The sequence below is a fragment of the Propithecus coquereli genome, unplaced genomic scaffold (genome assembly GCF_000956105.1).
Source record: "Propithecus coquereli isolate 6110/MARCELLA unplaced genomic scaffold, Pcoq_1.0 Scaffold449, whole genome shotgun sequence".
NCBI classification, from domain to species: Eukaryota; Metazoa; Chordata; class Mammalia; order Primates; family Indriidae; genus Propithecus; species Propithecus coquereli.
In genome coordinates this window covers 835,199-862,341 of record NW_012150274.1, presented here as the reverse complement: position 1 = coordinate 862,341, position 27,143 = coordinate 835,199, and the positions used below count along the sequence as shown (strand labels likewise).

General features: G+C 55.1%; 1 protein-coding gene across 1 annotated transcript; it reads right to left on the bottom strand.

The window, feature by feature from the left end:
- On the bottom strand, window positions 1-27,143 carry TRAF2 (TNF receptor-associated factor 2). The gene is made up of 11 exons (XM_012654775.1): window positions 27,067-27,143; window positions 20,704-20,922; window positions 19,894-19,972; window positions 19,503-19,601; window positions 13,188-13,349; window positions 12,023-12,097; window positions 6,805-6,879; window positions 4,323-4,604; window positions 3,662-3,839; window positions 1,696-1,844; window positions 1-876 (listed from the first exon to the last, which is right to left on the bottom strand). The coding sequence occupies exons 2-11, from the start codon at window positions 20,889-20,891 to the stop codon at window positions 658-660; spliced, it is 1,506 nt and encodes a 501-aa protein (XP_012510229.1). The 5' UTR covers window positions 20,892-20,922; window positions 27,067-27,143; the 3' UTR covers window positions 1-657.

Below are 27,143 nucleotides of genomic sequence, written 5' to 3'. Positions count from 1 at the left end.
TCACCAGAGATCTGAACGGTTTAATAACGACTTCTCAGCCGGATGGTGCAGCTAACACACGTCGCCCGGCGGGGCTGGACTGCGCAGGACCAGCGCCCTCTCCTGCCTGCTGGCCCGGCCAAGCCAGCGCAGGCGGGAGCTCTGTCCAGACAAGCACCCAGGGGTCTAACAACGCTCCCTTCCCTCCAGGGGCCTGAGGGCAGAACGGAGCAGCCTGGTGCTCCTCGCTCTGTGGACAGACTGGGGCAGCCCCACCTACTGACCATGAAGCGGCCCGCCACACTCCCGCTGTGCATGCCCTGCTTGAAGCCCCTTACTAGAATGTGCTCCCCTCTGAGCACCCCCACCCAAGGGCCTTTCCCTTCTGTACAGAACAGACAGCAAGGGCGGTTTCCGCCAGGAGCCCTTGAAGATCCTTGGCTGATCCCACCAGGGCCTTGGGTGCGCCCATCTCCCTGGTGCCTCCACGCAGTCAGAGATCTGAGGACTGGCCAGCGGCGCCCTCCTTGCATGACGCTGACCTGGGCTTCGGTGACAACCTCCCAAGTGCCCAAACCTGGCCCCTACCCACCCTTGTGCGGTGAGGCCCTGGCCCAGCGTGGCGGCCCCTCACTGAGCCAGCTGTGCCCGGCTGCCCCAGCCTCTGGTGGGTGGTGGCTAGAGCCCCGTCAGGTCCACGATGGCCTTGATGAAGATGGCATCGTCCCGCACGTAGGGATTCTTGGCCTCCATCTTGGAGATGGGGCAGAAGAGGGGGCAGCCGCTGGCAATGTTCATGTCGTTGACCGGCCTCTGAAAAGAGGATGAGGTCACGTCCGGCCTAAAGGCATCAATGACGTGCTCCCGGTTGTTCTGGTCCAGCAGCATTAAGGTCACCTGGAGAGAGAGCCCCAGGGAGGGACACGGGTCTGTCAGTGCCTGAGCCCCGCTCCCAGGGGTTTGGACACACACAGCCACACACATGCCCACCCCAGGCCCAGAGCAGAGGCCAAGGCTGCAGGGAGGGAGTGCCTGGCACGTCAGCCATGGTGTGCCGAGCGTCGCGCCTGCCCACGCTGGCATTTTCTGTTCACTGACATCTGGACTCTTAGCCAGAGCTTGGCACTTCTGAATTTGTGTTATTTTGTGCTTTTTCATAATAATACTCATCTGACAACCTGACAAAGACATTTTCTTGCCAGAGATCATGAAGCACCCAATGCCTACCCTAAAGGAAAAGCCCTTTTCAGGCAGAACCTGAGACTGCCTCCGTCAGGCCTGGGACCCTGGCGCCCAGGGCTGATGCGGGTCCCCCGCCCACCCCACCCACTCTGCTCTGCCTCCTTCCCGGCTACAGGGAGGGAGGGGCCGTGGCAGGGCCCAGACCCAGTGTGCTGAAGGGAAGGGACCGCGTTCCACCTAGTCTCTGGGTCTTCCATTCCTCTACCAAAAATAGATTCTGGTTTTCAAAATACTGAATTATACCTCAGATACAGAGGGCCCAGTAGTTGTAACCCATTGGAACCCATTCTTGGAACACATTCTCCAAGGTAGTGTTTTCAAGCTGCTGGTCCTGGCGGCGGCAGTGCCACAGGAGGACTCGCCTGTCGCAGACACCAGGGTCCAGCAAGCCTGAGCGACCCTGTCACGGAAGCTGTACCGTCCCAGGGCCTCTCCCACGTGCTGCCCTCAGGGAAGCCCACAGGCCCCTCGCACCTTCTGGTTAAAGGGCCACCGCAGGAGGGCGTCGTTCGGGCCTTTCATCACCACGAAGAACAGAGACAGGTGTGTCCCTCGCCCGGTGCCGTCTCCATTCAGGTAGATGCGTAGACACATCTTGTAGCCGTACCTGCTGGTGTAGAAGGCTGGGGAGCAGGAGAGGCACCAGTGAGCCACCCCCCTCGAAGGCAGGGCAGGGAGCGGCTCTCTCCACCTGGCTGCCCTCCCTGGAGAACAGGAACACACACACAGAAACATTCGGGTTCTGGCGATGCAAAGACAGCATTTGTTTTCTCAAACTGTGCAGTTAGTTGCTAATGAAAACAAATTTCTTTCTTAAAAAGCACAGTAATTAGAAATAGCATTTTTAAGAACCCCAAATGTAGTCTTCAAACTGGCAAGGCAAGGAACAACTACGAATTTGGGGCAGGTGGTGCAGAAGGTGAGAACCACCCAGTGGTGGCCGGGCAAAGCCGTAGAGGGAGCCCAGCCTGGCCTGGGGCTGTGGGTTGGGGCCACGTCCGCCTTGGAAAAGGCGAAAACTGGGGTGAAATCCAGAAGAGCAGAGTCAACAGACGTCCCTCATCCCCAATGAGATGCACAGAAAACGAGCAACAGCCATAACACGGTTGAGGCTGTGTGTTTAAGGCACTTGATATAATACGTGCAAACAAAATCTGCAGACCGTGATCCTGACAGCTCCGTCCTGCCAGGGGAGCCTCCCGGCCATTGTCCTCACCCAGTGTGCAAGCCCAGCTCCCAGCATCGCCTAAAGCAGACACTGAACGCAAACAGGCCTCTCGCCCAAGCGCGGCTCCTACGAAGACAGTCGCTGTGGCCAGGCCTCTGCGCCACTGACCCTTCACCTCACTCTCTCCCAGAGCTCCCAGGAACCCGAACCACAGCAGGGACAATTCTGCTGAACCAGCCCACCTGCACAGGAGAGGACGCCACCTGAAAGAGCGCACTCTCAAGTTTTCCCTACAACAAACTTTTGTTTTTCCTATCTCGACTCACAAAACAAAGAATGTGTGATTTTTGTTCACACCTGGCTCTTGCTGAAGACAGTCAGGACATGCCACACAGAGGAGGATGGTGGCCTCCACACAGGAGGTGCCCCCTCCAGATGCCGCCTAGGGCTCCCTGGCCTGGAACGGCGCAGGAGCACAGCAAGGCAATCCCTCGCACTCAGGGACTTACCTAGCAGAGCCAAGTTAAACTCACGCAGCAGAGGTGCCCACATCTCTGCAGCAGGTAAACGTGAAAGCAGAGTACACACAAGGCATGTTCTGATCCCCCGGGGTGCAAGTCTATGAAACATCTGAGCAGGGACACAGACGGTGGCTGGGCCCTCAGGAGGTCCCAGAGGACCTCGAGGGGCTGCCTCTGGAGTGCTGAGAGGCAAGGTTCTGGCAGAAGCCTGCAGCTCAGCAGCCCTGCCCTGCCCCCTCCAGCATTGCCTTCCAGAGGAGACCCCAGGAGGACCCCTCAAGAGACCCCATAGTTGGGGGTGAAGAAAAGGAGTACGAAAGACACCCTCACAGGGCTGCTTGCAGCAAAAGCTGGAAGCTGAATTGGTGGGGGAGGTGGAGGAGAGTTGGACTAGCTCAGCCCTGACACCCGAGAGCGCCATCCTCTGCCTCCTGCCGTACCTCCCCAACCCCACAGCCACCCCCATAGCCCTCCGAGGCTCTGTATGCCCAAAGACAAGGCTGTGTGTGGGTGACAAAGAGCAAACCAGAGGGCAGGTGCATGGGGAGGGCAGCTAGCCTGACACCCCCAGCTCCTGACCAAGGGGACACACCACCTGTCCCACACCTCAGCTGCCTGACTCTTCCCTCAGGGAGGTGCAGATGCTCCTGGGGTCAGCTGAGGATGTCCCAGCCCTGCCCTTGGGAGCCATTCCATGTGGCTACTGAGAGGAAAGCAGCAGCGGTCGGGGGCAGGAGTTCTAAAACCACACCTGGGGAGAATATGGCTGGCGTGCGCCCAGCCACAGCTTCTTGGCGCTTCCTGGCAAAGTCTGAGATCTTCCAGATGAAGACCCCGTCATAGGTGGACGCCTCCATCTCCAGGACCTTCTGCTCCAGGTCAGCCATCGCCAAGTCCTTGAGGCCGATGCTCCTCTCTAGCTGCTGCACCTGCCCGGCAGCAAGACCACCTTCCCGCTCACAGGAAGGGAGTGGGCACGGCGTCCTGCCTCCCACACCACCGGTCCCCAGCAGGATGGTATCCCCAGTGCTCCTGGGGCACTCCGGGTGAGGCTTCTGTCGAGTTCGTCCCTCCCCATGGGACCCCCCTCCCCGATGTGAGGTGGGAGCTCCCAGTCCACACAGAAGGCTCCCGGCCAGAAACACACTCAGGAGCCAAACTGTGCCTGGCACATGCCATTGTTAACACTGCCCTCCCGGCTGGAGAGAAGAGGCTCCAGCCTGTGGCCTCCATGACCCTGGAGTTGGGTCCCTCAGAGAATGGGGCTCAGAAACCAAGGTGGCCAAAGCCTCAGGGAGAAACTATCCTGGACAGGGGTTTGCAAATGGAGTTCCAGTGTCCAGGCCCTGGAGCTCCTGACCTGCTAGAACCTGCCGGGGCACGCACTATGCCGCCCTCCCCCAGGTGCAGACCTTATTACTCAGGGCTTCGATCTTGTCTTGGTCCAGCCGGTGCTGCCTGCTGCAGGCCTCCGCAGTCATGGCCACCCTCTCCACCTCCCGGTTCAGGACACAGACGATGTTCTCAAAGGTGGCCGTCTTCCTCTCCAGTGTCTCACACCGCTGCAGGAGCTCCGGCCCCACCTGGCTGTGGTCTCCCGAGAGGGGCTTTGCCTCCAGGACAGAGCTCAGCAGCATGGCCAGGTGCCCCCGCAGCCACTGCGCCTCGTGCTCCTGCTGCTTCTCTCTCTCCACCTGCGGACACAGGGCGGGGAGGCTGCTGGCACCAGTTAGTTCCGACCTGGGACAGAGGTCAGAGCACAGGAATGCCCAGGACCTGGTCATGGCGTGGCCTTAGTGACTTTTATCCTTCTTGTTTACATGACAGCATTTGTCACTATCTGAAAGTCAAGTATGTTTAAAAAATATTAACCTTCATGTGTAACTACTTGCTTTTATTTAAAACAAAAAGGAAGAAAACACCATTTTTCATAAGTTGCTCACAGGGGTAAGGAGAAAATGAAGCGCGGGGTAGAAGCCAGGCTTGCTTAGATATACCATACTTTACAGAGCTCGATTTGCTACTAAATTATTTTCAAACTTCTGCAACAAAATTAAAAATGTTAAAGATACTGGAAAAATTAAAGTTAAAAGAAACAAATGGATCCATGAATAAACGTGTACCCAGTTAGAGAGCAGAGGGCACACAAAGACAAGAGCTGGACGGGAGAACGCCGACGTCCTTTCCAAGCAGTGACACTGCTGGGACTGTGACGTGTAATGTGGAACAAGCAAACTGCGGCTGAGCCTGGGACCCGGCCTGCCGGGCCGGGGGAGACCAGCAAGGTCGACGCAAACGTCCTCAGCTTGAACGGGAAGTGTCACCACAGACTCCTGGTGCACTTATCTTCTCTCTGACCATTAAGAGGACCAGGGCAGCAGCAGCGAGCACCATGGCCCGGGCGGTGGTCTCTAATACTTCATCCTGCTCCGGGGACCCAGGCTGCCTGGAGGTGGCAGATGCTGGGTCTGAGCAGGAAGCGTCCCAGACAAGACCTGTGCCACACAGAAAGCAGGAGACCACCCAACACACATGAGAAAAATGGAGGCAGGTACAGTCTTTTTTTACCGTTACTAGAAAAAAACAAAAATAAAATAGCTGGAGTTATATATAATCAAGTCACCAAATAAGACCACCACCTCAACCTCCTCACTACAGACGCCGTGAAAAGTCCCTGTCTTCACAGCAGGGGAGGTGCGCGCCTGGAGGGCTGCCCTGTGCCCAGCCCCTTGGCTGGCCAGGGGAGGGTCCACCACTTCGGCTAGGGGCTGCCTCTAGGCCCAGTGCCCCTTCAAGCGGACACAACAGGGTCCTGACCTCAAGGGGCACTGGCTGCAGGGGGCAAGACAGACAAGGAACAAGGACGTTGAGTGCTGACTCGGGCTGGGGTTGTCTGCATGGGTAGGACGGGGTCCACATGGACAGAGGCCTGGACACCTGCCTGGTGTGAGACGTGCCTGGGCGGGAACAGCAGGTGTGCTCAAAGATGGCCAGGCCAATGACCAGGGCAGAGAGCAGGCAGCAGAGGTGAGGTCAGAGGTTGCAGGGGGAGGCGGCGGGGAACATGATTCTTGAATCACTGGTGAGGTGTGACAGCAGAAGCCACAAAAAGGTTCTCCTGCAGGAAGTGCTGTGGTCTGATCTCCATGTGTAAACAAAACAGAGCAAGCAGGAGTGGACAGGAAGGCAGGTGAGCAATGGAGGCCTGTGTCCAGGGCAGGACAGTGATGGGGGGGCAGGTCTAGGTGACACTTGAAGGCAGTCCAGGCTCCCGGTCAGACTGGACAAGTGTGTGAGAGAGGAGGAGGGACCCGGATGACTGCCCAGTGCCAGGGGCTTTGGCTAGAGCCGAGGGTTAGGGCTCTAGCAGCACCTGTCTCTACCACTGTCTCTAGGATGTGCAGGGTGGAGGCCCCAGGGCCTTGGTGTCACCTCGCACGACGAGAGGCCGGCCTCCCCCAGAGTCAAACGCCCACCACTTGCTCAGCACGTGGTGGTGCGGGACACGGACTGCAAATCAGAATTGGACTGCTCCCTTTCTGGGGAGCTGGGAGGACAAGGCGGGGGGCACAGGGACAGCAGCTGTGGAGCAGTCAAGGCTGCGGTAAGTCTGAGATGTCCACCTAACATCTGGGGAGGCTCAAGGCGACAGGTGGATACTCAGGTCTGGGCGTTCTCAGTACGGTGTTGGTCAAAGCCAGGGGCACTATGAGACCACCAGAAGGATGGGAGTGGGTGGCGGCCTGGGACATTAGGACACTGGGGCAGGAGGCGGCGCTGCCAGGGATGTTGGGAGAAAACCTCGAGGAGCTGGGCTGGAGGCTGAGCGAAGACCGTGTCCGGGATGGGGGTGGCCTGCCAGCTCCAAGACCTCACTGCCAGCCCTCAACTCACCGTCTCCAGGCAGCCAACGGCGTGGAATCTGCAGGGGATCCGACACTTGCCACAGGTGTTGATGTGGTCCTGGAACTGCAAGGGGACAATGTCAGAGGTCACGTTTGTTCTGGCACACTCACCACCTCTGCACTGACCAAGACAGACTTTACACACAGGGCTGTCAGACCCGTGCTGTCGGCTTCCTCATCGCTGCGCTGGATGAACCTGAGAGCGCATTTCCACAGCTGCACGCTTGCACGCACGCAAACACACGAGTGCACACGCGCCTGCTCGTAACTGGGGTGGGCGAGTATCTTGGGGTGCCTGCAGCGTCCCAGAAAGGAGCACCCGTCTCTACCACCGTCTCCGGGATGTGCAAGGTGGAGGCCCCAGGGCCTCGGTGTCACCTCGCACGAGGCGAGGCCGGCCTCCCCCAGAGTCAAACGCCACCACTCACTTAGTACTTGGTGGTGCGGGACACCGACTGCGCATCAGAACACGAATCCAGAAAGGGGCCAGCCGCACAGATACCTATACGTGATGGAGGCAGCATCTCAGATCAGTGGAGGAAAGAAAGACTAACGTCTTAATAGCCCGTGTAAGGACGAGGGAACAGCCAGAGGGACAGAACTAAACACAAGTCTCTCCTCCCTCTCCCAGGCGGCGTGGTGAGTCTATCAGAGCTTTAAATGTGAGACAATCAAACCCACAAATACCAGCAGGAAGCAGGGGATTTCCTCCACACCTGGGAATGGGGACAAGGTCTTAACTATGAATCTATTTCTAGAAACAATAACAGAAAAACCTTGAACAGTGCCTCTCCAGACCACCGAAAACCCAAAACCACCACCTGGGCGAGTCAGGAACAGACGCTTCCCTGCAAGAGAACTGCAGGTGAACCTTAAGCGAAAGTGTTTGATCACGTCCACAGTCTGAGACACAAATCACAACTGCCCTCAGCATCCCTGGGGATTGGGTCCAGGACCTCCTGAGAGTACCAAAATCCTCCCGGAAGGGACACTGGCCCCCGTGAAATGGCGTGGTGTCCACACACAACCCGTGCAGCACGTGCCCTCGCCAGCTCGACCGCGTTGCTAGGTCGCTTGTATCGTGATACCTCATACGACGCAATGCTATGTAAATAGCTGTTGTACTGTATTGTTCAGGGACTACTGACAAGAAAAAAGAGTCTGTACATGTTCAGTACAGATGCAATTTTTCCTTCTGAATATATTTTTTTTTTGAGACAGAGTCTCACTCTGTTGCCCGGGCTAGAGTGTCGTGGTGTCAGCCTAGTTCATAGCAACCTCCAACTCCTGGGCTCAAGCGATCCTTCTGTCTCGGCCTCCCAAGTAGCTGGGACTACAGGCATGCGCCACCATGCCTGGCTAATTTTTTCTATATATTTTTAGTTGTCCAGCTAATTTCTTTCTATTTTTAGTAGAGACGGGGTCTCGCTCTTGCTCAGGCTGGTCTCGAACTCCTGACCTCGAGCGATCCCCCCGCCTCGGCCTCCCAGAGTGCTAGGACTTCTGAATATTTTTGACCTGCAGTCGGTTGAATCCCCAGTTGTGGAACCCACAGACTCAGAGGGCCGACTATATTTCTCACACGTCGTACAGGCGAAAATCCAAGTTCCACGGCACGCTGTGGGCACGTCTGCGGGGACAGCGCTCCCGCACTGCGGACAGGGATGCAGGTTTCTACACTGCCAGACAACGTCCAGGAGCCGGAAGGGGAACCTGACACACACTCCCCTCTGATGTCCTGAAAGGCACCTTTCTTTAGCTTTCCCTTTGGTGCCCCGTAACCATTTTATAAGACTGTAAAACATTTTTTTTTAAAGAACAATCTTTAAAAGTCAAAAGCAAAATGAAACAAATGCCTCAACAGTGCAGTGACACGGCCCGCTCGGAACGGCTGCTTCAAGGGTCCACAATGCAGCAATTCCAATGTACAGACTCTAAAAGCAAAGAGAACGACAGAGAAATCTTCATCGTCACGGGAGTAGCTACTGATCATAGTTAGTGCTAACATTGGTACTTTGACTACTCACAACAGACTAAAACAAACCTATTAATGTCATTAGAGACTACGATTTTCTGCAGAAAGAGAGAGAGATCCATAAGTTAGGCAAGAATCTGAAATGGAAACATCGGTATGAATCCACGATGTATTTCTCACAAAAATAAAGCAAAGATCCTTCCACTGCTGCCAAATTACTTTCAGATGAAACGCTGGGCTGGGTGAGGCGGAGGCAGGAACGAGCGAAACTGGCACCAGGCACCCTCATCTTGAGCCTCAGTAGGGCCCCTGCATTCTCTCCAGCTCTGTGGGGCTTGGAAATTTCCGTCACAGAAAGCTGAACAAGAAGCGACAGGAACACCTGTGGCATGCTGGGGGCAGGGCGCTAACGCCTGGGGAGGGCAGGTTTGGGGAGAAGGCCTTGCTGAAAATGAGGGGAGACCAGAGTCCCACCACCCCGCCCACAGCAAGGCCTGCGGAGATGGAAGGCAGGTAACTGTCTGGCCTCCTTGATAAGTTTCCTATCAGTTTCCTCCCCTGATAAGTGACACCCCCTGGGGTTTCTGTGAGGGTGAGAGGGCAACTTCCCAGAGCCCCTAACAAATGCAAACACCCCCTCAAGCCCTGCCTGCAGTTACTGTCAGTGACATCACGAACACATCATGAACGGACAGATGCCCCATCTGACACAAGGGCACGGTGTTCGCCTACTGAGCCCCCCAAAGGCCCCTCCTCCTGTCCAGCAAGCCCCACAGACCAGCGTCCAAAGCACTAGCTCCCAACACACCACGTTCCCACTCGGCTCAGTCCTGCATGTGTCCCAGGAAACGGGGCTGAGGAGCCCAACCCCAGTCCCCCCAGCAGCGCCACTCTAGGAAGTGGGGCAGGGGGAGGGAACAGGACCAGGAGGGAGCTGCTCCTAGTCACGGCACTGACTGTCCGATTTATGTACATGTTTTACATAATCAAAGCACAAAAGTAAAATTTTTAAAAATCCCTAAATTTTAAAAAGAAACTGAAGCAAATCAACTGACTAACTGTATACCAAGTTTGACATAAATACAAAGAAAAAATTTATTCCAATTGACCTCAGAAAACAGTATTTGGACCACAAATCTCTGTAAGACGTACTGTCAAGGACAGAAAGAACTTCAAAGAAACAGTAAACTTAATTCAGTGGTATTATCAGAATAATATGTCTATTTTTATTTTAAACCTACTGTATGTAAAGGATAAAGCAAGTAAGTTAATGTGTTACTGCTAGGAATCAAGATTTTCAGCATAAAAGAAATATAAATATAAAATTTAAAAAGATAGAAAAAACCCCCTAGAATATCACACAGAAGTCACAAATGTCAGTGGGAAAGCCTGCTCAGCCCCTTCCTCGGGAAAGGCCTAGGGCTACAAACCCCTGCAGGGGCACAGAGACCACAGTCCCTAGAGGCCACTCGGCACTGAGGGGCCAGAGCTAGGGCATCCAGGGAGGCCGGGCAGCTGCCCTGGCAGCACCAGTGGGGAGGGGCCTGGAGAGACACACCAGGGCTCTGGCTGGAAAAGAGGCTGGAGAAGAGACAGCCGCGTGGTCCCCACGGCAAGACGGGGCAGGGGGGGGGAAGGAGGGAGACAGAAAGAAGGAGAGAGAAAGGGACACAAAGACACAGGTTCTCAGGGAGGAGGAACAAAGCCACTGACACCACTGGGTTGACTGGCATCTGTCTTTCACTCTGAAAAAAGAAAATCTCAAGTAAAGAATAAACTCCTCACTGCTCAGTACAAACCAGCCCAGGACAACCGAAGAGCTGATGGAGATGAGGGTATAGGCAGGGGAATCTCCAGGCCATGCCCAGCAGGGACAGCACCTGTCACCGAGATCAAGCTTGCCCTCGCAGACACAAGGCGCCAGGCCGACAGGCTGGCCTCCCAAGGTGGCATCCCGTCAGCCACAGCCCTCTACATGTTCCCGGCAGCAACAGAGCCTGAACCTCACATCAAGCTGCTAGAGTGAGCACCAGCACCCAGGTGAAGGTCAAATGGCACTTGGCCAAACCCACAGTGCAGGACACTCAATGTGACAGCTGGAATTAGGCGAGAAGAGAGGCCCCCCTGGGCCCCCAGCCCCACCCATTTCAGAACTTGGACTGTGACCTGCATTTAAATGGGAGCAAACCAGATAGGTAGACGAGGGGGCACATGCCTGAAGGGCTGAGCGGGCAGAGGGCTCTGCCAGCTTGAGGCTCATGTGCTGCCGCCCAGACACAGGCCACTGCCCGAGAGCCCTCCCCGCCTGCCCTCTGCCACCAGAGCAGGTGCTGCATCCCCTTCTGCGCTTCAGCCTCCCTGGGCAAGCTACCCTCACCTCCCCAGCCCTGGGAAAATAAGTGTCCATGCAGATTTCCCAAATTACTTTTTTTCTTTTTTGAGACAGGCTCTCTGTTGTCCCCACTAGAGTGCAGTGATGTCATCACAGCTCACAGCAACCTCAAACTCCAGGGCTCAGGTGATCCTCCTGCCTCAGCCTCCCGAGTAGCTGCGACTACAGGTGCACCACCATGCTTGGCTAATTTTTCTATTTTTAGTAGAGACAGGGTCTCTCTCTTGCTCAGGCTGGTCTTGAACTCCTGAGCTCAAGCTCCCACCACAGCCTCCCAGAGTGCTAGGATTACAGGTATGAGCCACCACGCCCAGCCCCAACTTCCTTTCTTAAAGGTGGCATCAGAGCAGCGAACTCACTCCTGGGCAAGAAGCCCTTTTCCTTACAGGACAAGAACGTGAGGAAGTGAAATTGCGCCAGTGCCGAGGCATCAGTGTTCTGTTGCTATTGCAGACTATGCCTGAGGTCCCCATCTCTACACCAAAGCACCTGCTGCAAATAGCAAGCTTCAAGGTCAAGACCAACATCTCTCATGAACAGCACATGGAGGGTAATGACGACTTTAATGTTTAATTTGCAGAATAATTAGGAAGTGGCTTGCCCAAAAGTAAGTAACAGCATATACTGGAGAATAAAGAAAGGGGTTCTAGACTTAGCCACTGGCACACTCAGGGGAGTGGCTGTCACACCTGAGCGCATTTAGCACCCTGACACTTCACAGCACTCTGATCCTTTGGACGCTAGGTCCTAATCCTCCCCCGCACCATGCAGTGAGGGACCCTCAGTGCCAATACTTGGGCCCTGACCTTGTAGCCTTCAGAGGTGTGAGGAACAACTTACCTTCTCCCGAGAGATCTTCTTCTTGCCACAGCCGTCACACGTCAGGGGGAACTTGGGGCAGACTTCGTGGTGAGCCTTAGAGAGAAGCAGTCAGGAGTGTCAGTATGGACGACAGCCAGGGTGGTGAGTGGGGTAGGGAGTGGATGCGCACAACTCTCAGGCTGTGGCCAGCGCCCGAGTGGCCCCTGGAATGCTCGGGTCACCCTCTACCCTGTGCAGGATCCTGCAGGCACCACCCAGGAGCGTCAGAGATTTTAAAACTCTCTTCTGCGTCCTGCTGGCCTCCAGGGCAACACGAGGAAGACAAAGTCACTAGAGATGGTCTGAAAGGAGAGCATCAGCATTTTGCAACCCTAACTGAAATGGCGGGCCTGTCCACGGGTGGAGAATGGCTGCTCTGGCCGGAGATGCGAAGCTAGTGGCACTTTCTGACAGATGGATTGGGCTGGCCGAGCACAGGACACCTCCAAGAGGGGCCTGATGTGCTGCTGTGGGTTGCCCGCCCCAGAAAACTCTGGTCAGCCCTGTACACCTGACAGTCCACAGGAAGCAGGGGCAGAGGAGCACCTTACTGACACCTGGGGACAACGTCAGCAAAACACTGCAGCGGGAATCCTCAAGGATGAACATCCCAGGAAGAAAAGACGCCCACAGAGAACTAGTCAAGACTGAGAGACCCCAGAGACATTGCGATGAAACACAGAGAGGGACCCTGTCTGGACTGTGACTCAAATAAATCAACGGGAAAGGCACAGACGTGGGGAATGTGGACACAGCCAGCAAGTGACAGAGAGCAATTACAGCAGGAACAACACAGCGTAGCTCTGTGCACTGTAGAGACACGTTTTGAGCAATCTGGGAGGAAACGCCACAAAGGCGGACTTGTCGAGTGACAGTCTAGGGTGCGATGCCCAGGCCTTTTCAGCTGTGAGGCTGACACGGAGCGAGGTGATACAGCACCTGCTGCCACTCTCTACCTGGGAGTGTTCCAGCTTTTCTAGGATAAACGCGCTTTTTAAAGTACTTGGTGTTGACTTCACACCCGTGCCTGGTTCCTCTCTTGGCTTCAGGGAGAGGGCTGAGGCCCAGAGACAACCACGAAGCAGCCAAGCCAGCCCGTCCCAGCGCAGCGACAGCCGCACAGGCTGTTCCGCACCCCACACACCTTCGCGTCTGCCCCAAGGCAGGGTGCGCGGCAGTGCCGGCAGCTCAGGCTCCTCTCCGGACACTCGTGCTCTGAGTGGCGCTCCTTGTCACCAAGGCGGATCAGGCCTTTGCACGCGGGGCACTCGGTCAGCATGAGCGGGCAGCGGCCTTCGTGGCAGCTCTGGCAACAAAAGGGGAAAGGATCAACAGAGCTTACGGAACTGTACGGGCACCACGTGTGGAGAGGTGGCTCAGTGTCTGCCTGCCGGTGCCTGTGTGTAGCACCCCAGCCTCTGGAAGCTGTCCTGTGCAGACAGCTGCCAGGGGTCCCACAGGCCAGATGACAGACAGGGAAGGTCGGTGTGTTCTCCTCTCCCCCTCCTTGCTCCAGACTGAGCCGAGGAGATGATCAGTTGCAACTGGTCTCTCGGTGGGTGCCTCACCACCCCTAGGGTCGCCCAGCTCCCACCACCCCTGAAAGAGCCAAGTGCCTGACCCCTGCCTGGTACTGGCATGTCCCCACCTCTCACACCAGCTCCTCATTGAGAAGGCACCTCTTTAGACCAAAAGCAAAAAGTGGTCTGTGCTGGGGCTTGATCTTGCCAGTCCTAGGCCTGCTGTCATTACAGGGGGTGGGTATGAAAGGCAGAGGTGCAGATGGGAGACAGGGAGACAGCAAGGGAGGCCTGTGGGCCTGGCCACCCAGCTGAGGCCTGAGCACAGGCCGTAAGGCAGACGGCCCTATGCTATGAGGAAGGTGGCCACGGAGCCAGGCCCCTCAGCAGCCCACTCATCCCAGTGCTGAGAGCCACTGCCCTGCGAACTGAAGACCTGGTGGCCACCGACGCAGGAAAGCCTCAGCCAGTGAGACGAGAGACGGTGGGGGAAGCAAGGCCAGGGGAGGCGCCACAAGGCATGGTCTAGGGAAGGCAGGAACCCGGTGCTACAAGGAGGGGCCTGTGGAGCACCCCAGGGAGAGCAAGGGCAGCGCGCGAGGTCGTGGAGGGAAAGGCACATTGTTGCCTCCTCACCACGCTGGGTCAGGAACCCAGGACCCAGCCACCTCTCAGGCCTGCTGCCGCCCCGGGCATGGCCTCGCAGACCATCTTGAAGACAATGCCCAACTGCGCGGGGTCTGGACATCAAGGTGACAAGGTCTGACTGAACTCTTCAAGGACTTTGAGGGAAGGCCGGAAAGCCGGAGAAGGAGGGGGCAGGCCCAGGGGAGGGGGAGAGAGGGCTGGATCCCAGATATGTTTGGGGAGCCAGGTGGGTCTGCTGGCTGAGAGTGCTGCTGACAAGAACAGAGAGAAGTCAAGGATGACCCCCAGGCCTCCGGCCCAGGCCACAGGAGGGATGAGGTCAGCCCCTGGGTCCTGACCAGCCTCTGCAGGAGGCCAATGAGGCACGAACAGAACTCCAACAAGTCTTTCAAGAGAAGCGAGCTATGAAGGGGACAGACAAAGGAGCTGCAGTCAGAGGAACACAGAGTTGGACAAGATTTCTAGGCTAAGTTTCTTTTGCGATAAAACACACATAGAATTTACCATCTCCACCACTTCTAAGCGCACAGCTCAGGAGCACGAAGCACATTCCCACTGCTGTGCAGCCATCACCACCCTCCACCCACAGAACTTTCCATCCTCCCAGCCTGACGCTCTGTCCCCAGGAAACACTGACTCTCGGCCCTGGCGCTCTCCGTCCCTCTCGCTGTCTCGATGGGTCTGACGACTGGGGCCTCCTGCGAGTGGGATCACATTAGCCTGGCTTATCTCGCTGAGCACAGCGTTAGGTTTGAGACAGGAGACACTAGTGCGTGTTTTCTGTGCCGATGGGCACAACCTGGCGACAAGAGAGGATGGCCAGGAAGGAGGAAGACACGCTAAGAGAGGAAGGGTCCTAGCAGATGCGAGGGCACCCAGGGAGGAGAGGACCCGCCTGCAGGTCCCCTCCCCACAGGGCTGTAGCTCAGGGTCCCGCAGACAACTCAGGAAAAGTTGCTATGGGGGGTGAGGAACCCTCTTTCAGGATCTGGGAAGCGGGTGGGTTTCTAGACAAGGGAACGCCCTTGTCTGTGGGGCAGCACCTGTGGGGCTCACAGGAGAGGCCACTTTCCCAGGACAGTGCTCTGCAAGCAGGTCCGAGACCCAGCCCTCTCTCCCTCCCCTGGGCCTGCCCCCTTGAACGTTCTTCCTGCTGTTACCGTGGCAGCTTCCCGGGCTTTCCGACCTTGCCTCGCTTCTCAAGCCCCGGCCAGCACACCGTGCCGTGTCTGTGTGCCCTGACGGCTCTGCAGACGCACACCCACACGCTCCCAGGGCCTGTCGTTCTGGGAACAAGCAGGAAGCGACAGGTGAACTCCAGAGAGCACCCGGATGGAGAGGTGGTATCCAGGTGGTGTCCACACCACCTCAGAGCACCCCACACCATGTGCCTCCCAGAGCAGGCCCAGCCTGTCACCTAAGCTCGTGCCTGAGCCCAAAGAGAACCCTGCCGAGTGGCTGAAATGGTAGAGCCTACCAGGTCCAGTGCTGGGGCTCCCAACAGGTATGACCCCACAGGAGCGTCCCACATGTTCCTGGTCCCAGAGAGCAGCATCCCAAACCAGCCCCAGGGGCAGGACCAGGACATGCAGGAGCTACATGAAGCCCCTTGACACCGTATGTGACAGCAGGGACACCTGGGCCAGCTTCCGTTCAACCTCCCTGGGACATTCCTTCTGAACTTCCACACAGGCACAGTGGCTACGTGGCAGACAATCCTCAAAGGCACCCGGCAGGGCACATGGGCCCAGCCCCCAAGACCTCCAGCAGCACAGGCCCAACCATCACCTGCTGAAGGAACCAACTCCGCGACTCGACGACAGTGGGGACCCCACTGCCACCCTCAGCCACCTGAGCGTGTAACAGCAATTATCAAACTGAACCCAACAGGAGCCTCGGGCACTACTATGGTCTATGAAACACAAGCTAAAGCACAAATAGCTAAGGTACTCAGATTTAATTAAAAGACCGTTCTGTAATGCACAATGAAATGCTCACAGATGAAATGACGTGACATTTTCCACCTGCTTTAAACTCATCTAGAAAAGGAAAAATACGGGGTGTGGCTGGAAGCGTGGAGGGGCTGGCTGGTCAGTGCTCGGGGCAGTATGTGAGGGCCCCAGGGCAGTGGTGGGCCTCTGCTCTCAAATGTGCTGTATGTTTGAAATGCTCGAAATTTCAGTAACACAATCTTTCTCCTGGCACTCTGCTCGAGATCCCCACTTGAACCCAGGCCGCCCAGCAGCAGATGCATCTGTACCACCACCTTCCTTGCATGATCAGAGCAAAGCTGTCTTCTCCCTCCCTCCAGCAGACACCTTCAAAGACATCAGTATTTGTTCAAACAGAATTCAAACCAAATGTTTTAAGCAAATACAGTCATTGCATCTTGAATTTCACCTGAACATGAAGTGTGGCTGAGCATACTTGACCTAGCCTTTACCTGCTGGCGTGGGGCTGACCTTTATCCTCTCTGGAAAGTCTTCCTGAACCCCGCCCCCCACCCAGGGCCCCTCCTCTAAGCACCTGCAGCTCCAGGGCTGGCTGTGAAATTCAGTTTTACTATTAGCACTTAACAGGCACACCATAAACATTTTTTTTTTTTTTTTTTTTTGAGACAGAGTCTCACTGTGTTGCCCGGGCTAGAGTGCCGTGGCGTCAGCCTCGCTCACAGCAACCTCAAACTCCTGGGCTCAAGCGATCCTCCTGCCTCAGCCTCCCGAGTAGCTGGGACTACAGACATGCACCACCATGCCACCTAATTTTTTCTATATATTTTTAGTTGTCCAATTAATTTCTTTCTAATTTTAGTAGAGACGGGGTCTCGCTCTTGCTCAGGCTGGTTTCGAACTCCTGAGCTCAAACAATCCGCCTGCCTCGGCCTCCCAGAGTGCTAGGATTACAGGTGTGAGCCACTGCGCCTGGCCAACAGTTTTTAGTTTTAAAATCATTCAGTTCTTGAAAGGATGCCCTTCAAAAAGGCATCATTGCAAAGGAAAAACATAAAAAAGCTTAACAGGATTTTCGCCCCTTTTTTCAACAATTCAGACTATCAAGGAAAAAAAGCTTTAGCCTTGGTACCAGTTTTCACAGGAAAACCCCAGCACGTGCCTGCCTGGTAGATGAGGGGCAGGGCCACTCTGCAGAGGAGGGACCCCAGCCACACACAGAGGACTGGATCCCAAGCCCTGTTTGTGACATTTATAACCAGTGAGAGGCTTTATCAATACAATCAAAGGCAACCACAGAGGCATCCCAGAGCAGGGCCCGCCCCCACGTGACCAAACCTGACTCCTCTCAGGGACTTTCCAGAGCTCTCAAAGGGCGCAGCCGGGGACTTTCCACCCCGCATGCCTGTAGGGCCGCATGGTGCCCAAGCCCACAGGCTGGCTGCAGTCCCTGGCCCTCAGCCAGAGGCCCACACAGCCGCAAACCTTGTATATTATGGGCCTAGAGGCAGCTGAGACCCCAGAGACTGGAAGCCCAGCCCAGAGCTAGGGACCGTTATTCCACTGGTTCCCCCCAAAGGCAGCACAGCATACATCATCCCCGCTCCCGGCACCCTCCCAGGAGAGACCCTGACCCCAGTGACCTCCCCAGAGGGCCATGTCCCTTTCAGACAGCACCAAGCAACAACCAAGTCGTAGGCCTCTTTGGCTAAGCAGGGTATGGGATGTACAACGTTACCCACCAAAGCTGCATGTGCCCCACGGTGTCTCGGGAGCCTAGAACGTTTGGCACCTCTGCCCAAGGAGGCAGCAGCCTTTCACTTGGGGAAGTGCCCAGAGCTATGGCTCCATATCCATGCCCTGGGCCACCATGCTAGGAAGGAGAGCGGTCTCCTTGCTCACCCCAAATATGGCCAAAGCTGCTCTTCTGGCAAAACAAAACTGAGGGCCCAAGGACCACAAAGAAGAGTTGGTCAAAAGAATGAGGGAAGCATGATCAGGCACACAGGCAGGGAGCAGGACAGGAGAAACCCATCAGTAATTCAGGATCCCAACTCCAAACCTTACGGGCAGTGCCCAGGGTCCAGTTCAGAACCCCAACCCACTGCCTTGGCACAAGGCTCCTCTGTGAGCTTTGGGCCTCAGTGGCCCTGGGCCGGGAGCTCCCCTAAGCGCAGGAAAGCTGGGGTTCCCAGCAAATAGCTGTTCACAGCCTCACCAGCCTCATGCCGGACTGGATGGCATCAAGGCACCTCCCCACTTCGAGACTCGGGCCTATTTGTTACTCTGTACTGCTGAACAACGACCCCTGCTCCTCCAGCCCCTGGCACCCACCATTCTACTTCCTGCTGCTATGGATCTGACGACTCTAGGGACCTCACCCCAGTGGAATCCTGCAGGGTTTGTCCTTTGTGACTGGCTTATTTCACTGAGCACGGTGTCCTCAAGGTTCATCTCTGTTGTAGCATGTGTCACAACGTCCTTCCTTTTTAGGGCAGAAAAAGACTCCACTGTGTGGACAGACCACATTTTATTTACCCACTCATCCGTCAATGGACACGTGGGTTGTTTCCACCTCCGGCTACTGTGAACACGCTGCCGCAAACGTTCCTGGACAAAGGGCTGCATTAGGACAAGGAAGGCTGTGCCACCTGGACAGCTGTGGCCGCCTCGACACTGCAGGTTTAGTTGCCAGATGCCCAACAGGTGACATGAGGGTCACAATGAAATGCCCACTATGCCGACACAGGCATGCCAGCCCACTCTGCCTGGCACACAGAGTCAAACCACAGCAACATCAAGCAAAGGCCACTGCCTTTGTCACTAGCCAGAAGCCTTTCTGCGACCACAGAACAAATGTGACCGTTATTTGTGCAATTTCTAGCGTGAACACAATTTGAAGTAAGAACCCCTTAAGGACACAAGAGACACAACAAAAAATCCCACCACGCTTGAAAGCTGCAGTCTCCAGTGCAGAGGTCATCGTTCCTCCATTTCCGGGAAATGCTGCTGCTCAGATAGCTACAGTGCTCTCAGCGCCAGCACGGACACCTCCAACCCTCACCTCCACCCCAAGATGGCAGAGGACTGCACCCCACTGACAGACAAGGAAACTGAGGCACACAGTGTGGGGCTGTGCTCTGCACAACTTGAGTTTCTAAATGGACAGACTCCAAGGGGCAGCTGCATCTCTCCATCCAGACAGGCTGTCTCAGGAAAGCAGAGCGCAGGCCAAGGTCAGACCTGCGGTGGGAGAATGATCCTGACTGCTGGGCTTCAGCCACCACACCACACTCGGGCTCCAAGCAGCCACTGTGCCAGCGCGAGGACACCGGTCTTTACCTCGTATTCTTTCAGGGTCCCCTTCCAGGTGCACCCATCGCTGGGACAGACGGCCGGCAGGCTCTCCACCTCCCTGCGGGCAGCATTATCCGGGAAAGCCTGCGGAGAGGAGCAGCCCTCAGGTAAAGCCTCCTTCCTGACGCCTGTTTATCAAGCGTGAAGGACGGGCGCAGCACAGTCATCCAAACCAACGCCTGCTCTCCACGCGGTGGCGGCTCCCTGAGGACTAACTCACCTTTGGTGCCAACATTTCCAAACCCTAAAACCATCAAGTTTGCTAAGGAGCAATCTCTAGCTTCTAAAGTTTCATTCTGCCACCGGTGTTGTTAAAGGAAATTACAAAACATTTCTGTTCATTTCGACATTTTCAGCTTCAAGACATTTTACTTACCGAACTGCTTTCTAAAATAGAAATGCCTTCTTCATATATGCCCTCGTGAACACAGGCAGCACAATTCTGAGGCCCAGAGCTAGTGGGGAAAAAGGAAGAAGAAATCTCACTGTGAAACCTACGATGGAGAATAAATGAACGCCATCTGCCCCAGTGCAAACACTCAGCTCCACACCACCATTGCTGTAAGCTTTCTCATCTTTAACAAGAACAAGCAAATACTAATTGTACAATTATTTAAAGATTTACTGATACAGTAGATGAGGAGATTTGGATCCTGCAAGGGGGTACCCAGGGTTTGAATCCCTGAGGCCGAATCATCCCTTCCACCTGTGAACAAGGCGCTCTGAAGAGTTCCCCACCCAGAGACAAATGCTCCAGAAACACAGTGACGTGGACTGCTTGCTCTCCCGATGGGACCAGCCCACTGATGATGGGCACAGAGCCTCTCACCTCTCAGACCACACTTAACGACCCGTCGCCTCACAGGGCGAGGCTCCTCTTTGACTATCTAGAGCAGCCAGAAAGCAAGCTGTAGCCTAACTTTAAACTTTCTAGTGCCCAAAAAACCAGATGAAATTAACTTTAATGATATATTGTATTTAAAACACACATATCCCAAATAGTATTTCGAATTAGTATTTTTACATTATTAACTTCATGTTCTTTGTGCTAAGCCTCTGAAATCCAGGGAGTTATCTATACCTCGAGCACATCTAACCTGGGCCAAGGCTGTTGGCTGCTGCCATGCTCTAAAGCCAACACCACCTGCCTATCCCCTCTCCCCCAGGGCCTGCTGGCCACACGCACCTGAGGATGGTGGTCAGGCAGAAGGAGCAGTACCGGTGGCCGCACTGGGCCTGGAAGGGCCTCCGCAGGACGTTCCTGCAGGCAGAACACAGGTACTTGGCCTCTAGCTTGGTCCCCAGGAGGCTCTTGGAGAAGCCAGGCTGCAGCAAGTCCAGGGAGCTGGGGGGACTCACGCTAGCTGCAGCCATGAGAGCTGTGACCCCCGCGAACTGCCAAGCCCTAAGGAAGAACACAGAGCACATCACGCCTCAATTCCAGAACAACCCTCTCAAGACAAAACGAAGTCCACAGCGACGTGCAGCAGGTAATGGTGAGATGCCATCAACCGACCTGTGGTCAAGAGTCTAGAAAGCAGAACTCTAGAGCTCTGGGGAGCCCTGGAGACAACCTGGTGCAACCTCCTGCTACTAACACAGAAACTACGGCTCAGCAAGGTGACCACACGGCTGGCACCCACACACACGACCCACAACTCCCAAGAGGCACAGACCCAACGGCTTCCTGCTGCACACATCCCCCCGGCTCGGGGAACAGGCCACCTTCCTGCTAACACTGATGGTCGGTGGTCCTCAATCCTCTGTGCCCTTTTTCCCTGAGGTTCCTATAATACATACGTTTGAGAATGGTGGATAGCTTCTAGAACATATCTTAACAAACCTGCTGGGGAGGAAATGCCCACATGCTAGCACTCAGGCCTTAGACGGCACCCAGGAGATGGCCACACCATCAGACCAGCCCCCTAGACCAGGAGTGTGGCCCATCTGGTGATGGCTGTCCCACTCCCTGTTTGCCATCACAGTTCCCACTGCTTCAGACCGAGCACATGGCCTTCAGAGCCCCCACCACATGCCAGTCCCACCCTGTCCTCTGCTGTTCACAATGGGGACACTTCAGTACCCCACACCCCAAGAGTGGTGTGGGTAAAGCTTGAGTACAAAGCTCTTAAAGCTTCTGACTGAAGTGACGTTAGTCCATGTGTGCTAGCCCCACTCAGGCACAGGGAATGTCCATGTCAGAGACGCCCACGAGAACAGACATGAACCAGAACATGGCAGGACGGTCACCTATGGAGGAGTCGGGGGGCCTAGGCTTCTCCAAGGTGCCAGAGGAAGCCTTGAATTGGACAAGCAGGCCCTGTGCTTCTCAGCAGCCCTGTGCCTGGTACCGGGGTGGCCTGTGCACCTGGAACACACAGTGCTTTCCTGCTGTGCCTGCAAGTGGCACTTGTCATCTGATGCTCACCTGTCATACTCCCCATTCCAAAAGCAGCCTGAAGGCCACAGCTAGCGTGAGGCACACTCCGTCCCCAGTCAGGGGTCCTGCCTGAAAAGAGGTAGGAATTGGAGCTGTCTCTCTAGCAGGAAGGCAGGCTTGTCCCAGACAGGAGGGACTCCCCGTACCGCCCACCCCCAAGGCGGGGCTTGCTCCTGCCAGGTGGGCTCCAGGCAGTAGGGTGGAGTATGCTCTGAGAACACAGAGCAGGAAGCAGAGGGGCCTGGTGTCTGGCAAAATTCCCTGGAGGGAGCCCAGGGAGATGGGGACTGGCAGGCACGAGGCAGAGATTGGCCTCGCAGGGAACGCATGGCCTCCTGAGAGTCTTCCCTCCAGAGTGCAACCTCAAGGCTGCGTTTTTTAAAATTAAGGAATGACCTCTCAAAACCATTGCAACATTGAAATGACAAATGCATTTTCCTCTTTTTCTCCAGTAAGGACAGAGGACGCTGACTGCTCTATGCCTGGACAACAGCCCCAAGACAGGGGCCTTGCTGTCCCCTTCAAGAAAGACTGTGAGGGCCAGGCGACCCATGTCACTGTCACGGCCACACAGTGGCACTCTGTTTTCCTCACTGCCTAACCCATGTTGTTCATCTTACGTGGTGATTTGCTACACACATGTACATAACTTAAAAGGTTCATAAAACTGTATTTATTCTTCACAAGAGGCATTTTGAGATTTCTATTTTATTTCTTTTCTCTGGTCAGAAGCTACTAAATTGATTTCATGAACCATTAATGGTTTAAAAGCACTGCTCTAAGCCACTTTGGACAGAGGGATTTTCTACTTTTAAATATCACTAGTAAAAAAAAGCCACATTCTTTAGGTCTGAACCCTATTTTATATGTGATATAAAATGTTACATAAAAAGAACATACAGACCTCTGTGACTGGTCATGTCTGTATACAGATGGGGCAAGGAGGTAAAATAAGAAATGAAGATCCCTGTGAGGTGGGGGCTTTGGGGTGATCGTTCTCTTTGTTCACAATGCCGCTGAGGAGTGTCCTGTGACATCTCAGATGAGGCTTTATTCCCTTCCTGCCGACGTTCCTCCTAAACACCGCAGGGGACTGCTGGAGAAACACTTTTTGGCCTGAATGGCCACAGCTTCTGTGGTAGAATAAGTCCATTTTATTAATCCATCAATTTTTTACTCCTGCCAGACATAAAAGAACGGCAAAAATGGTCTTTTTTCCTCCAGTGATAAAAGAGGGAAGAGGCCACAACCCAGCAGGGCCTCAACCTCTGTCACTCCTCAGAGGCGTGGCCTCGCTTGGCCACCACACTGTCCTGATGCAGCTGGGTGGACGGGGATCACTGCTCCTGTTCTAACCATGAAGGAACAACCCTGAGAGTCTGAGAAGTTTACCAGGCATCACGCCACCAGCCCCACGGCAGGCAGCGGTCACAGGCCCCCAGGGCCCATCCATGCCCATGCTGCACACCGGGTTTCTTAGTGCTTAAGGGATTCCTTAAACGTTTGATTTGAATCTCATCCAAAAATACATTTTAAGAGCTGTAATGAAAACCACCCTGAAGACCCAAAAGTGCTATGCCAGAACTTTTAGCACACTGAAACCTGCAGACCCATTAAACTCTCTGACACAGTACCCCAATTTGCTCAAACTTGGGGAAAAACACTTCTACAGTGTCTGGCATCTATCCAAACCTCCTCTGGCCTAGGCCTGGGAGCTCTCCGTGGCCTGCACGGGGCTACTCATCTAATTACACAAGGCACAGCGGAGGCAGGGGGACTCCCTCGGCTAGCCACTATGGTTGCCTGCACCAAATGCACACACTGAGACCTGGTGCATGGGCCAGACGGCCTGGGCTGCTCCTGCCTTTCGTACATACACGAGGTGTGAGAGGTCAGATTTTATTAATAATTAAACCTGGAAATAGAATGCACTGCTGGTCCTTTCAGGCTTCCGGATCAGTTTTACTCTAAAAATCCCGACTGTATCAGCTTAGATGGTTAAAAACAAAAACAAAACCCAGCTGCAGTGACTTAGATATCTGAGTGTGTGAGCGATAACCCTCATACAAACATAATCCCTGATTTTATACTTAATTCAATCCCCAAAATGTGTTCCAGATGTAAATGCACTAATTTTATACAACACACCTACATTTTGTTAAAAGGGCAATTGTACCAGATACAAAACAGTATTTAGGAATAATTCCAGCTATACAGAGTTCAAGGACAGGCAAAACGAATCTATGACAATAGAAGTCAGAATAACAGTTACCTTCGGGAAAGACCAGTGTTGCCTACAAGGGCACGATGGGGCATTCTGGGGACTAGAAACCATGCACACATCTGGATGTACACTGAGCACTTACACACAAAACAAAAAAATGGAGTTTCTATTCCCAAAGAGCTAAAAAAGATGGTGAAATCCTGACTATGGTGTACCCATCCACATTTCTCAAACAATCCAGTCTCATAATATTAAAAATGGCAAAGAGAGAGCTCAACATGAGGTTTTAATATAAAAGAACCCCCAACACCCTCCAATAGAAGAGTGAGAGGCATCCAGCACCCCTTTGCTGCAGATGGAGCCAGCCTGCATGCTCCCTTCACGTGCCCAGCTCCAGCCTGGGTGCCACTGTCCTGGGGAAAGAGCAGGGCCAAGGGGAGAAGAGGACATTCCTGAAAGAAATCACGGAGACTCTGAGGTGGAGTCACTTGGCAACTGAGATCCAACGTCCGGACTCTGGAGTGTGAACGTGGTTCAGTGGCATCAGTGAGTAACTCTCAAAAGGGCGAGCTGTGACGAAAGTCAAACGCTGCCCAAACCATGACACTAAATCAGATATGGGTGTGACCTGGCTGCTGCTGGGGTGGCCTTGCTACCAGCGAATGCTCGGGTTCAACCTGTGGTCTCATTCTTCTCACAGGCAGACTCCAGGATGCCCCAAATGCTGGAAATTCAAACTTCTCAAATTCCTGTCTCCAACACTAGCCCACCACTGTTTTACACAATACTGGGATCCACGTAAGAGTTCGCTTGGTTGCACCCAGTGCTTACCCACTTATTTATCAAGCCCACTGAGATAATGTTCAAGAGCTTCAATCTGTGCACAGCCATGAGTATGAGACCTCTCCCCCAAGTACTGGAAATCCACTTCAATATTATAGTTTTATATGGAACCTCATCTTTCTCAGACTCAGCATAATACCAAATATAAGCTTGGTAACAACTTTAACTCCTAACAAGTGTTTATACAAAATTATCAAAAGAAAATGTTGCAGGAGAGGACCTCTCTGATCTTACAAGTGTTGGTTTATAACTGTTCACACAATCAATACATTTACCTTCTTTTATTAAAAACTAGGGCTACTGACAAATAATGATGCAGTAATTCTGTCCCTTCAAGATCATGTGGCTACACAGCAGAGTCTGCTCTCAGTCCTTGTCTCCCACCACCCGGATGACCACACCATCAGCCCCGTCTCCACCACTCCAAGCGTGGGCTCCGTGCTCTTCACCAGCGACCCTCAGCCGCCCGGGACCTCAATGTGGCAACTCCAAATGGACAACTTTGGACCTGACTGCTCCCCTGACCCCAGACTTGCACCTCCAGCTGGCCCTGAGAGCTCCACAGGAGCTGTGCCACCCCCATCGCAGCCCACGAAGTGCCACCCCCTTCAGTAGCTCAGGCCAGATTCCTGCAGACACTCTGACTCCTCTTCCTCTCACACACCCACCTCCAATGCATTAGGAAATCCTGGTGGCTCTACTTTCCGCAAACATCCAAAGTCTGACCACACTGCTGCTGCCAAGCCCAGGCCACCATCCACTGTGGCCCAAGTCACTGCACTGGCCTCCCTGCTGCCACCCTAGCCATCCCAGGCCCCCGCTCTCCTCCCAGCAGCCAGAGGGACCTTGAACACAGGACTAAGACTGGGACTCTCCTCCCCTCAGAGCCCCCAGTGGCCTCCCAGCTGGCCAGTTTCACCGCAGCCAGCACAATCTTCCCCCTGTCCATGGCTGTCGGGGACACTGCTCTTCTCAGTAAGGCCTTTCCAGAGCACCTGCCCACACCCGGCACTCCTTGCCGCCTAGCATGCTACATGATCTGCTCCATTACTCTGGACAGCCCGCCTGTCAGAGGCTGGGTGTCCCTGCCGTGTGCCAGAGTCTACGCCAGGCCCCTGTGGTCCCTCGCGGATACTCCTGCGGAAAGCCACTCAGTCTTTCTACTGCTCTGACAAGGCCTTCAGAAAAGCAACCCTTAGGCTTTTGTTTAAAACTGAAACAACAGTGAATTTTGTGATATGCAAATTATATTGCAATAAAGGTATTTTTAAAGGGCAAAATTCAAACATCAATTTTGGGTTGTTTGGGGCCTCCACCTAAAAACAGTAACTTTGAGTCACTAAACACCACCTTCCTCGCAGGTGAGATGCGGCCCCTGCCAGAGGCGGACGGGAGCGACGTGGCAGGGCCAGGTGTGACCTCTGCCGGCCCGGCCACACTTCCAGCCAGGGAGCCGCGCGGTCCGGCCAACGCCGCCCGCTCTGTGGCCGGCGGCCCCGGCCCCAGGGTCCCCAGCTCTGCAGCCCGGGGGGTCGCCGTGGGTTTCGGCCCATTTCCAGTCCTCACCACCTACCTACGGCTGAGAACCGGGCGCAGACAGACGCACGCACATGACGCCCCAGCCCCCCGAGCGGGCTTCCCGGTGCCAAAGGGGTCCCGGAGCGGCGGCCCCTGGGGTCGGCGGCGCCCCTCGACCCTGACCCCTGGACCGGAAACGCTGAGCGGGAACAGCGATCTCCCGAGAGGTGGAGAGCGGTCAGAAAGGCCACCCCGGCCGAGCGGGCGCTGGGAGCGGGATCCACGGCGGGAGCCCAGGCGCGAGTCGCCCCGTGGAAAGCCGCGCGCGTTCGCGAACTTTCCGGCGCCGGCCGCGCTCCGACTGCGTTTCCGGCCAGGCCCTCCGAGAAATCCCCTCAGGCCGGCAGCGGCCCGGCCCCGCCCCCGGCCAAACACCGCCCCGACCCCGGCCCCGACCCCGCGGGAGCCCAACACCGACCCCGCAACCCGCCCCCGGCCCAGGGCACAGTCCGCGCCCGCCTCACCCAACTGTGGCCACTCGCCGGGAACTGAGTGCCCGCGCCGCCGCCGCCGCCTCCGCCGTCGCCGCCGCCGCCCCGCC